The 13,416-nt window shown below is 48.0% G+C and overlaps 1 protein-coding gene across 3 annotated transcripts in view; it reads left to right on the top strand.

Moving 5' to 3' along the window:
• Positions 1-4,165: 4,165 nt before the first annotated feature.
• PALM (paralemmin) overlaps positions 4,166-13,416 on the top strand; it is a 28,450-nt gene continuing 19,199 nt past the window's right edge. The window contains exon 1 of one of the 3 annotated variants that reach the window (XM_007489422.3): positions 4,166-4,615. In XM_007489422.3, coding sequence (XP_007489484.2) covers positions 4,611-4,615 — 5 coding nt within the window. In that variant the 5' untranslated portion in view covers positions 4,166-4,610. The remainder of the gene's footprint in view (positions 4,616-13,416) is intronic. The other 2 variants (XM_007489423.3, XM_007489424.3) reach the window with 2 other exon arrangements.

The raw sequence follows: 13,416 nt of genomic DNA, 5'->3' as shown, positions 1-13,416 counted from the left end.
TCGTGATAATAAAGATGTAATTTTTTCTCATCCAAATTCATGAGTCCCCTGAAACCCTTCCAAGGATCCCACGGCAAGAATCCCTGGATTTATAGCAAGAGTGTTAGGATTGGTACAGGAGGGTATCCTGTCAATTATAATAATAATCATAAAGATAATAATAACTAGCATTTATATAGCACTTTACCATTGCAAAGTGAGTTTTATAAATATTATCTCACTTGATCCTCTCGCAACTCTGAGCAGTCGATACTGTTATCTCCATTTTATATATGAGGAAACTGAGGCAGAAAGAAGTGAAGTGATTTGACCAGGGTCATGCAAACTCAGGCAAGGTTCTGAAGTCAAATATCTCACTTTTCAAGCACCACCAATGGCTAATTAAAGCAGCGGTTCTCAAGCTCTCAGATTGTAGCAATGAGAATCCATAATGCATTTCAGGTATTTACATTCTGAATCATAACTGTAGCAAAATTACAGTTTTGAAGGAGCCACCAAAATCATTTTTTTGGTTTGGGGTCACCGCAACATGAGGAACTGTATTGAGGGGTCACAGCATTAGAAAGGTGGAGAGCCACTGAATTAAAGGGTTTATAGATAGTCCAATAATCATGTGATCCTTAGCATCCTCTGGCTCCATTAGAGAAGTGTCCTCGCTGGACTCAGAACAACTTTGCATTCATCCTCATTTCCTGACTCTCTGGGGTCAAAGAATTCATCACCAGGTTTCTGGTCTACAGATCAAGAGTTTCTCTCCTCTTAGCCAGCTCGGTCTTCGGCAAGCTGCCTGTTGCTGGACGGGCTCCTTTCCAGAAGGTAGACCTTGCCAGAATTGATTCTCTGCTTAACAAGGCCTCCAAGAACTCAAGGTCACCTCTGCACCCCAAAGAGGCATTCTGGGAGGACTTTCCTGCTGTGTCTTAGTTTATCTCCAAGAACTCAAGGTCACCTCTGCACCCCTAAGAGACATTCTGGGAGGACTTTCCTGCTGTGTCTTAGTTTATCTCCAAGAACTCAAGGTCACCTCTGCACCCCAAAGAGGCATTCTGGGAGGACTTTCCTGCTTTGTCTTAGTTTATCTCCAAGAACTCAAGGTCACCTCTGCACCCCAAAGAGACATTCTGGGAGGACTTTCCTGCTGTGTCTTAGTTCATCTCCAAGAAATCAAGGTCACCTCTGCACCCCAAAGAGGCATTCTGGGAGGACTTTCCTGCTGTGTCTTAGTTTATCTCCAAGAACTCAAGGTCACCTCTGCACCCCAAAGAGGCATTCTGGGAGGACTTTCCTGCTGTGTCTTAGTTTATCTCCAAGAACTCAAGGTCACCTCTGCACCCCTAAGAGACATTCTGGGAGGACTTTCCTACTGTGTCTTAGTTTAACTCCAAGAAATCAAGGTCACCTCTGCACCCCAAAGAGACATTCTGGGAGGACTTTCCTACTGTGTCTTAGTTTAACTCCAAGAAATCAAGGTCACCTCTGCACCCCAAAGAGGCATTCTGGGAGGACTTTCCTGCTGTGTCTTAGTTTATCTCCAAGAACTCAAGGTCACCTCTGCACCCCAAAGAGACATTCTGGGAGGACTTTCCAACTGTGTCTTAGTTTAACTCCAAGAACTCAAGGTCACCTCTGTACCCCAAAGAGGCATTCTGGGAGGACTTTCCTCATAGGTACCCCTTCCTCTAAGAAGCCTTTTGTCATCTCCCCAATTATGGATGAGCTCCCCCCCCCCTTTTTTTAACCCTTAACTTCTGGCTTAGAATCAATAGTAAATATTGGTTCCTAGGCAGAAGATTGGGTAAGGACGAGGAAGTGGGGGTTAAGTGACTTGCCCAGGGTCACACAGCTAGGAAGTGTCTGAGGCCACATTTGAACGCCAGGACTTCCTGTCTCCAGGTCTGGTTCTCTACCCATTGAGCCACAAGGCTGCCCAGTTCTCTCTCCCTTTTTAAATGTTTATGTATTACTTTGTTTTGCATTAATTTATTGGCAGAGCAGAAGTGTCCAGCAGAAAGGAAGCCTCTTGGGGGTAGGAGCGGCCTCATTTTTGTCCTCTTTTCCCCCAAAGTCTCACAAATGGTGTGACATTCAGTCCCTCTCTCCCAGGAGCCTCCAGTAGCGTTAGTTGAGTTCTCCGGGGTCGTGTGAGTTCCCTATGTTGGGATCTGTCACTAGTCAGTCCACGAAAGACTTGCTGATGTCCTTCTGATGTCTAATCGGGCTCCCAGTGCATGGAAGCTCATGGATTCCTAGCTGTACCCACTTATTTGAAGGGCCTCATGTAGAACAGGGAATAGCCTTGTTCTATCTGGCCCTAAGGGTTAGGGGAGTTTCAGAGATGCAGATTAAATGAAGTGATATTCAGAGCTGTCCAAGAAAGAACTGGGGGTACTTAAATAGAGGTTGGAGTTAGAAATGTGGATCAACAAAACATTTATTAATAGCCTACTGTGAGGGCAGCCGGGTGGCTCAATGGTTAGAGAGCCAGGCCTGGCATTGGGAGGCTCTGGGTTCAAATTTGGGCTCAGAAACTGCTAGCTGTGTGATCCTGGGCAAGTCAATTAATTAACATTGTCTAGCATTTACCCCTTTTCTGCCTTGGAACCACTTCCTAGTATTGATTTTTTTTTAAACCCTTACCTTCAGTTTTAGACTCAATACGAGACTTCTGTACTATGATGACATGACGGCTTGCAGCTAGATAGCGGCAGTATCAGAGAAAAGAGCACATATCAGAAGGATTTCTAATGGAATTGGGCAGCTAGGTGTTGCAGTGGTAGAATGTGGGGGGCCTGGAGTCAGGAGGACTCTTCTTCCTGAGTTTAGATATGGCCTCAGACATTTCCTAGCTGTGAGACCCTGGACAAGTCACTTAACCCTCTTTGCCTTAGTTTCCTCATCTGTAAAAAGAGCTGGAGAAGGAAATAACAGTGTCTTTGCTAAGAAAACCCCAAATGGGATAAGGAAGAGTCAGACGTGACTGAAGTACCTTAAAGACCCTCCATCTTTTATTTTCGTTAAGTTTTAAATGACCCTTACCTCTTATTCTGAACAGAACCCCATGACCCCTTGCACTTAGAGTTGGGAAGACTGGAGCCCCAACGTGACCTCTGCTATTTCCTATCTGTGTGCCTGGGCAAATCTTTTCACTTCTGTCGGCTTCAGCTTTCTTATCGCTAATATATCTTTAAAAGGGCACCCAGGGTTGTTTCAGGATCAGACCCCTTAATATTTGTAAAGTAAAAAATTGCTTCTTTCTAAAAACAAACAAAAAGACACCTCAATTACCCTCTTTCCCAATCTTTGCCCCATTCCCCATTCTCCATTGCCCTACCTTTCTACCCACCTTAGAAACAAGAAAAACATGTGTGACCCTGGGCAAGTCACTTGACCCCCATTGCCTAGCCCTTACCACTCTTCCAATACACAGTATTGACTCCAAGACGGAAGGTAAGGGTTTTTAAAAAAAAAAAAGAAACAAGAAAAACAAAGACTTTGCCACAAATATGAGTAAAAAAGTAAGAACAATTCCCACCTAGGCTGGTGACCTCTCTGTCTCTCTTTAAAAAAAAAAATCCTCGCTTTCTGTTTTAAAATTTGATACTAAGTATAGGTTCCAAAGCAGAGGAGGAGTAAGGGCTAGGCAACTGGGGTTAAGTGACTTGCCCAGGGTCACACAGCTGAAACCTGTCTAAGGTCATATTTTAACCCAGGCACTCCCGTTTCCGGTTTTGGATCTCTATCCACCTAGCTGCCCCCTGACTTTTACTGCTGAGGAAACTGAGGCAGCAAAGGTGACAGGACAGTCAGATTGGTTGGACCCTCCGAAGTCTCAGTTTCAGGGTTTTTATGATTCCTTGCCCCGCTTTGGCTAAGCCCCTTTCCCATTGTGGGCCTCAGTTTCTCCCCCTGTAAAACCCTGCATGGGAGAGATGAGCACATCGCCAGGCTCACTCCCATTGGGATCGCGGGCCAGTAGGATACGTGCAGGCTGCGCTGGGAGGAAGGATTCCTGGAGGGCTGTGTGTGGGGGGGTACGGGCTGGGGTGGGGAGTGGGCAGGCTGTAGTGATGGCCGGTTGCCGGCAGGAGGCGGCGTCGCACCGCTCCCGGGCCCCTGCCCAGCCCCAGCCCAGCCCAGCCCAGCCCAGCGCAGCTCAGCCCTCCCCCGCGCGCGCTCGCTAGCTCCCTCGTTCCTAGCCTCCGCCCGCCCCGGACAATAACAGCGCTCCGTCTCGTCCCCTCCCTCCCTCCCTCCGCTCCTCTCCCGGCTGCGATGCCTCGGAGCCTCTGCCCGCCCCCGCCCCCGCGCCCCGCAGCCCGGACCAGTCCCGCGCCCCTGCGCTAGCCGGCCGGCGGGGAGTGAGGGCGCAGCGGGTGCGGGGGGCACCGCGAGCGCTCGGAGATCCCGGCTCCGGCTCTGGCTCCTCCCCGCCGCTCTCCACCTGGGCCCGGTCGCTGCCGTCGCCCCCGCCCCGGGGGCCCAGCCCTGAGCCCCCGAGGCTGCTCTCCCCTCGCCCCACCCTCCCCCAGCCCCTCCCTGCCGGTCGCTGCCTCCTCCTCCTCCTCCTCCTCCTCCTCCGGCTAGCCTCAGACGCCCGGACTGCGGGAACCATGGAGTGAGTAGCCAGGGGCTGGGGGTGTTGGGGCTCCGGAGGTCTAAAGGCTGGAAGAGCCGGCCTCTGGGGGTCCGGGGCCTGGAACGGGGAGGGGGGGGTGTCTGAGGATCCGGTAGCTAAAGCTCTGGAACCAGGAGACCGGGCGCTGCGAGGCGGGAGGGTCCTGGAACCAGGGGTCGGTCTGTAGATGGGGAGTCCGGGGGTGGGGAGTGGGCAGGCTGTAGTGATGGCAGTAGTATGGGGGCTCCTTTGGCGCTCTCTCCCGTAGTGGCTGGGGCCGGGGGCGGGGGGGGGGGCTCACGGATTAACCCGCCTCTGCTTCTTGGGCCGGGGCTGTCAGTGGCTGGCCCCACCCCTTGTCGGCGGCCCCCCTGCGCCCCTGCTGGGGGCTCGGGGTTCGGAGAGCTGGGGCTGGAAGGCTTCCCGCAGGTGGTGGTGGGCCTGGCCTCCTGGTTACAGCCCGGTAAGCCTGGGCTCCTGGAAGATGCTGCCAAAAGACGGGCAAAGGGATGGAGGGAGCCAGACTCGACTCTGGGCCACATCCTCCTTCATATCCAAGGGCAGGGTCTGTGCGCCCCCCCTCGGCGCCCCCCTCCGTTCCCCCACCGGGCACAGGTGCCGTGAAAGGCAGATGGGCTGGACAGACAGGCTGGGCCTTAGGGACTCCTGGGGAAAGGGAGGCCCGCAGCTTCTGCAGTCTTAGGCCTTTGACGCCAAGATTCCCGCCACCCTGCCCTCATCTTCAACCCCATCCCCATCCCCATCTCCATCCCCATCTCCATCCTTACCCTTCCCACTAAGCCATGGTCTTAACTCCTCCCCATCCTTCCTCCTAGAGACTTGTGCTAGCTCCCTTCCTGAAAGCTCTCCTTCCAACGTCTCCCCCCTTCCTGCCTCCCCAAAGTGCTAGAGGGTACCCTCCCCCATCCCCTGACCCTTCCCCCAGCCAGGATTCCTCCCAGGAGTAATTGCTTGTAAATCCAGGGGCAGCCTCTTCCCCATCGCTCCCCATGGAGCCATGGCCAGCACCTCCTCAGAGCTCTAATAGAACCACTGGCTAACTCCCTCCCTCCCTGGTGCTTTCACAGAAAGCCTTGGGCTCAGTCTGAGTCCGTCCCACTCTGTCAGTCAGCAGCCTAAAGTGCCTACTGTGTGCCAGGGACAGGGCTAAGCTTTGGGAGTCCCGGGCAGGAACAATGAGCTCTTTTCCCAAGGAATCCCATTGGAATGGGGAAGGCAGCATGACTAACTGTCCATACAACCTAGTGTGGTACGGATTGGGGGCTGATGGGTCTTCCCAGAAGAAGGCACTCAGGGGTGGGGGAGAGACTGGGAAAAATCTCTGGGAGAAGGTGGGATTTGAATTGAGGCTTCTAGATTCAAGAGCTGGGAGGGACCCTCAGAGGCTGGTGATTGAAGCTCACATTTTACAGAGAAAGAAACTGAGGCCAATAGAAGTACTAGACTTTTCCCCACCATAGGTTCTCTTTCCTTATCTCTTGGCCCAATAATTCTGTTTAGAGAACAGCAGGCTTTCCAGTTTGGGGGCAGGGGGGAGAATGGTTGCCCCTGTTCCCTACAGAGCCCTATGGAAAAAAGGCTTGCCCTTGGACTGGGAGATTCCTCTACCTACTGCCACTGGATTTCTCCAGGAACTTTTTTAGCCTGAGGGGTGTGGTGCCTTGAGAGCCAAGGTTTTTTTTTTTAGAAAGGTGCTTTGAGATCTCTGGTTAAACCATAGTCCCATCCCAGTAAATCTCAGATTTATTGTAGTTGGGATGGCCAGAAATATGGGTTCCACCTTGCCCTGCCCCAAATTTCTGTGTGATCCTTTTCCAGTTGGGGCCTCAGTTTCCCTCTCCTTAAAAGGATTTGGTATATCTCTTTGAGTTCCTCTCCAGATCTGAGTTGGGGATTCTGGGAGCCATCTCCAGTCCTCTCACCCCATGACTGAGGAGGCCCCACCCTTGGCTTGGCCTGAAACTTGGCCCCTTTTGCTTTAGAAACTCCTGACAAGCAGACAAAGCCCTATCCCAGAGGGAACCCAGCCCTGGGCCTTGGGGCCCTGGAGGGAGAGAGCAGCCCAACCCAGCCTCATCTCTTCCTCCCTTGTTTACCTCTGGGCTTGCTACAAAAGTCAGCCAGAGGTCCCTATGTACAGACCTGCAGAGAATTTTGGTATGGAGCCCCCCACCTTAGCCCAGGCCCTAGTGCTGAGCCCTTAGCTGGGAAGCACATTGCTTTGCATTCTCTGTTTACTGAGTCCGTATTTCTGTGCCAGCCCATGAGACACAGATTCCGCCCGTATCCTGGCCTGTGGGAGCTTCTGGTCCACTAAGGGGGTGCCAAATACACAAGGCAAAATCATATTGGAGACAGAAGAGACCCATTCAAAGGACTCAAGGGAGAGAACTTAAAAGACTTAAAGAAGAGAGAATGCTTTCAGATGGAGGGTAGGCTTCCAGGAGGAGGTGGCATTGGAAGAAGAGAAAGGTTTCCACGGGGGAGAAAGGGGAGGGAGTACATTCCAGCAAGGGGTCTGCTCTACCTGATTGAGCAGAGACTTGAGGAGGGTAGAATAAAATCCGGGAGGCATCCGGTTTGGCCAGAACTTTCTGTGTGAAGGAGAGTGATATTTCAAAATGAAAAAGAGCAGACAGGTAGATTGGAGCCAGAGTCTGAAGGGCATTGAAGGCTCCGCCAAGCATCTGGATTTGGTTCTGGAGGCACCAGGGAGCCCTGGAAGGTTTTGGAATGAGATCACTGACGAGCTCAGAGGCATGCTTTGAGAAGGGTATTTTGGTCATCAGTGGGGAGGGGAAGGAGAGGAGAGGGGCCAGCCCTAGTTCCTGTGCCCACCTGTCCAGAGATGATAAAGGCCATTTCAGGAAGGAGGCAGGGATGAAGGGAACTTACATGGTGACTGGCAGTCCTGGAAGGCTTCTTGATGGCCATGCTATCTGAGCTAGGGCTGGAGGATTAAAGAGTTCAACAGGAACAGGTAGGACAATATTAGGGGTCTAATTTTAGGCAAGAGCGATAGAAAGATAGACAGTGGGATCAGCGAGAGAGAGATGGGCTGGAGCTTTTCATTTATTCATTAAAGCTCAGCTCCCAGCACATCCCATGACCGTGGAATATCATAAGGGAATCAGAGGATCATGGAACTCAAACTAGAAAGCTGGTTCCAGAGTACCAGGGGCACAGGGAAGACTTATTCTTATTTGGGGAATTAGCGTTGTTTGGAGGTGAATTTGGGAGAGCTCAGGGTGTTCCCTATTCCTCCATCTTGGCTCTCAATAATATCCAGAATCCTGTGTGAAAGCATTTTGTTCACCTTAAAGTGAAATATGTAAAAATGGATTCACAAGTATATGAATATGAAAGTGTGGCAGAGTGAATTTTGAGCTGATCTCAGAGCGTAGAAAATGTGGGATCTGATTCTTGCCAATAATTTATATCTACTGACTGGCTCTGTGACCCGGGCCAATGAAATCTCAGGTCTGGTACCTGCCTTATTTATTTATTTATTCATTTATCTATTTCTCATTTCTATCTATCTTTAATTTTTTTCCTCGAAAAACCCTTACCTTCTATCTTACAATTGCTACTAAGTATTGGTTCCAAGGCAGAAGAGTGATAAGGGCTAGGCAATGGGGGTTAAATGACTTTTCCAGGGTCACACAGCTAGGAAGTGTCTGAAACCACATTTGAACGCAGGACCTCCCAACTTCAGGTCTGCTTCTCTATCCTACTGAGTTACTTAGTTCCCCCCACCCCATTCTGGCATTGCCCTTTTGGCATTGAATATTTTATATATCAATAGCTATGCTTGCTATGTGCCAGGCTAGAAAAAGTGAAACAGATCCTGCCCTCAAGGGGTTTACATTGTAAAGGGGGAGATAATTATAGACATAGAGGTGCAAGACAGCCAGTGCTGGGGACTGATCATGGATTGGGTATCTGAAAACTTAGGTTTTAAAGTCTGTCCCTGACTTGCTTTGTAACTCTAGGGCAAGCCACTGGCCTTTCTGGATCTGTTTTCTCATCTATAAAACAGGAATGTTTGGTTTTTAGGAAGATTGCTCCCCATCTCCTCATGGGTGGAATGTTCACTTTCCCACTTTTCTGTTTCTTTGTATCATAAGAAGTTAACTCGGGTCTTAGCACATAGTAGACCCTTAATAAATGCTTTTCTTTCCCTTTTAATAAACCCCTTTCTTTCCTTTTTAAAATAACCCTTACTTTTCCTGTCTTAATAATAATTGGGGTTTAGGTGACTTGCCCAAGATCACACAGCTAGAAAGTGTCCGAGGTCAAATTTGGACCCAGGTCCTCTCCAATAAATGCTTGTTGACTTACTTGGCCCCAGGAACCCCTAGCTCCCTCCAAGGCTTAGCACCTTCCTCCTCCTGTTACAAGAAGCCCTTTTCAACAATTTATTAACACTTCTGCCCTGCACTCCCCGGCTGTGGATTTATTTTGGGGTATCTACCTGAATTTACTTATCCCTGACTGCCTCCTCCTTTTAGGTTGTAAACTACTTGAGGGCTAGTAGGATTTCATTCTTGTCTTTGTATCTTCTGATCCTTAGTGTAGAACTTGGCAAACTGCAGATGCTTACTATCTGATTGGGAATCTGGGAAAGAGAAGAGTTAGTCTTGCAACATTGTATATTCAAGAGTTATCTGTGTTGCCTTATCTCTACTAGGTAAACTCTTGGAGCATTTTTCTATAATCTCATCCTGAATCTTAACATTTATTGCACTGCATAGAATTAAGGGAAATTAGAGCCAAAAGAGAGAGTATGGAAATCAATCTAATGTGACCTACTCCTGTGTGGCCTCTGAGCTCCAGGAAGCCCCTGGAGGGTTCTGCCTTTTCCTTTTTCATTTATAGTATTTCTCTAGGTAGCAGTTTTATAGGTATTATCTCCTTTGTTCTTCACCACTACTCCGTGAGGGAAATGCTATTATTTCTTCCATTTTGTGAATGAGGAAAAGGAGACTGAGAGATATTACCTTACTTGTCCAGGATCACCCAGCAGGTGTGTCTGAGTTAGGATCAGAACTCAGACTTTCCTGATTTCTAGTCCAGTGTACCCATTCTCTTGCTGGTTTGGAATATACTATCAATAGAAGGTGGGATGGCTAGGTGGTACAGTGGATAGAGCAAGGCCTGGAGGCAGGAAGATCAGAAGTCAAATGTGACATCAGAGGCTTATTAACTGTGTGACCAGGGCAAGTCATTGAGCTTTGCCTTGATTTCCTCATCTGTAAAATGAGCTGGAGAAGGAAATGGCAAACCTAGCTGGGTGACCCTGAGCAAGTCATTGAACCATGTTTGCCTCAGTTTCCTCCTCTATCAAGTGAGCTGGAGAAGGAAATAGTAAACCTAGCTGGGTGACCCTGGGCAAGTCATTGAACCCTGTTTGCCTTAGTTCCCTCATCTATAAAATGAACTGGAGAAGAGAATGACAAACCTCTCCAGTATCTCAGCCAGGAAAACTCCAAAGGGGGTCGTGAAGTCAGATATGACTAAAACTAATAACAATAAAAATCATTAGTAGATGTTTAATACATATTTGTTCAATAGATAAAGGATGCTGGGGAAGATGGTAGCTGCAGGCAGGTGGCTGGGCACATGGGCTGCAGGGGAGCTGGTTCCCCTTGGGTGTGAGGGAGCTTCCTAGCACAGAAACTGGTGACCCCCTGTCAGAAAGGCTGCTGCTCTGACCAATCCAAGTTACTCATCAAATGATCAACATTTGCTAATTGGAGGCAGCTAAGTGACCTAGTGGATAGAGAGCCAGGTCTAGAGACGGGGAAGTCCTGGGTTCAAATGTGGCCTCAAAATACTTCCTAGCCACTTAATCCCAAATGCCTACCCTTCCTGCTCTTGTGCCTTAGAACCGATACACAGTATTGATTCCCAGATAGAAGGTAGAGGCTTTTTTTTTTAAACACATTTGCTAATTAATTAGATGCCATGTTGGAGAGAGTATGTACACATATCAGTAAGGAACAGATTTTACAAAGTAAAAATACAAGGTAATTTGGAAGGGATAGAAAAGGTTCTAGCATCTGAGGGCATCCGAGGATAAGCTTGCTGTAGGATGAGGCGCTTGAACTGAGGTTTTTATTTGGTTATGTTTGTTTTTTTAATTTTTATTCATCATTTAAATTTTGATTCTCTTTATATAATTTTTATTAAGTATTTTAAAAACATTTTTGATCCCTGGAGTAGCAATTTTTGACAATAGTCTTCTGACATTTTGGATTCAGATTCTTGCCCGCCCTTCCTCCCTCCCCGAGGTGGTGAATGGTGGGTTATCCCAGAGCTTGCATGCATTATGTATTTTCATACTCCTCACGTGGTGACTGAAGACACATATCCCATATACAGTAAAAAAAAATCATGAAGGAAATAAAGTGAAGGATGACGTGCTTTGATCTGTACTCAGACTCCCCAAAGCTGAACTGGGTTTGAAAGTGAGCTCAGAGTCCTGGGGAGGAGGGAGGGGAGATGGAGCCCTTGGGTATAAAAATAGCTCAAGCCCCAGTTTGATGAAGGTGAGTTAATGGGTAACAGTTCCAGGAAGGTCAGCCGGAGCCAGGACGTGGGGGCTTGATATGACCCACGAGGCAATTGCCGGAGCTGTAGAATTTCCGGATAGGGGGAGTGATGGGGCAGGGACTTTGCTTTAGGGGCATCACTTGGGTGGCACTGCAGGGGAAGGATTGGAGACTCAGGGCAGAGAGCCCAAAGGGGAGGCTGCTGCAATCATCCTGCTATAAGGGCTTCAACTAGGGGTGATGCTGGGTGAGAAGAGCTAAGCCAGTCTCCAGGCAGCTAGGGGGACACCATAGTGAGTACAATCAGGAACACTCATCTTCCTGAGTTCAAATCTGGCCTCAGACACATATTAGCAGTGTGACTCTGGGCAAGTAGCTTACCCCTGCCTCAGTTTCCTCATCTGTCAAATGAGCTAGAGAAGGAAATGGCAAACCACTCCAGTATTTTTGCTAAGGAAATTCCATCGGGGTTCACCAATGATTCTTGGGCACAATTGAATAACAATACATTGTGCCAGGCACAGAAAGCCCAAAGTGAAGTAGTTCTTGTCCTTCAAGAAGTGGTGTGGTAGAAAGGTGCTTGTCTTGGTGGCAGGAAGTTCAGGATTTAAATTTCAACTCTTACACTCACTAGTTGGTCCTGGAGCCAAGAAGACCAGAGTTCAAATCCAGCCTTAGACTCTTACCATCTTTTTGACTCTGGGTGAGTCACCCATACCTCTATTTACCTCAGTTTCTTCATCTGTAAAATGGGGATAATATTGGCATCTGCCTCCCAGGTTGTTGTGAAAATCAAAATCATAATAACTGTAAGGCTCTTAGCACATAGTAAGCACTTTGTAAATGTTAACTATTGTTATTTTATTTACTTGTTTAAAAACCTTTATCTGTATATTTCTTTTTTAAATTTACCCCCCCCCCCAAATCCTTACCTTTTATCTTACAGTTGATAATAAGTATTGTTTCCAAGGCAGAAGAGTAGTAAGGGTTAAGTGACTTGTCCAGGGTCACACAACTAGGAAGTGTTAGATTTGAACCCAGGATTTCCTATCTCCTGATCTGGCTGTCAACACTGAGCCACCTAGCTGTCCCCTACTACTACTATTATTATTAGTTGTGTGGCTCTGGGGCTGGACATTCCCCCTTTCTGAACCTCAGAGATTCCTCATCTGTCAAATGAGGGGGTTGGATTAGTTGGCTGCTGAATTTCTCTCTCATCCCCTCCAGCTTTAACTTCCTGTGATTTTATGTGATTTCATCAGCATTAAGACTCCCGAGGACTAATTTCTTTATCAGACCTCCTGATTATCACCAGGCTAGTAGAGAGACAAGATGACAAGATAATCATCATGTAGGACCTTGCTTAATGCACCCGGAAGTTCAAAATGCTATGCAAAGTTCTAGAGGGAGGTATTCAGGGTCCTAGGAAAAGGGTATTGCCCCAAGAGGCAATCAGGAAAGTCTCCCTGGTAGAGATGGCATGAGCCCTCCATTTGAAAGGGGGAGGGGGAGGAGAAGAAAGGCATTTTGATAAAAAGCGTCCCCTTGTTTTGCCAAAATGGAAAAAGTGATGGAGAAAAATATAAGCTAAATCCCCATTTTACAAGGGAAATAAAAATAGGGTGATAATCCTGACAGCTGCCATGGACAATGCTTCATACACATTTTCTCATTAAGCAACAGGTCTAGAATAGGTCAGATAGTCCACCAACTGTCTCATTTTACAGATGAGGAAACTGAGGTACTGGAAAGTCACTTGACCACAGTCAGTGATAGGTGTCTCAACAAGACCTGATACAACCCCCCCCCCCCCTTAACTCATCTGTCAAATGAGCCAAAAAGAAAATGGCAGACTGCCCCAGTATCCCAGAGAACACCCCAAGGGCATGCCTGAAAACCACTGAACAAATTCTCTAGTTAAAGGCTTTGGGCTTTTGGGAGGCTCAGTGGGATGAAGGATGCCGATGAACTTAGAAAATTCTTGCCCTTTTCTGAGCTTTAAAAAAGTTTCCTCAAGGCTCACTTCCTCCAGGAAGTCTTCCTAGTTAATTAAATAAAAATGTTAATTCAGAGCCCCTGGTCAGGGGAGGCCGGGATGGCTTTTAAATCCTCCAGGCTCTTGCTCTTGGGTCTGTAGCCTGATAAATTAGTATTGAATGAATGAATGAATGAATGAATGAATGAATGAATGAATGAATGAGTGAAACAGAGACCCCAGCTCAGTCC

Source organism: Monodelphis domestica, chromosome 3 (assembly GCF_027887165.1).
Source record: "Monodelphis domestica isolate mMonDom1 chromosome 3, mMonDom1.pri, whole genome shotgun sequence".
Classification (NCBI taxonomy): domain Eukaryota; kingdom Metazoa; phylum Chordata; class Mammalia; order Didelphimorphia; family Didelphidae; genus Monodelphis; species Monodelphis domestica.
This window is presented reverse-complemented; position numbering and strand designations above follow the sequence as displayed.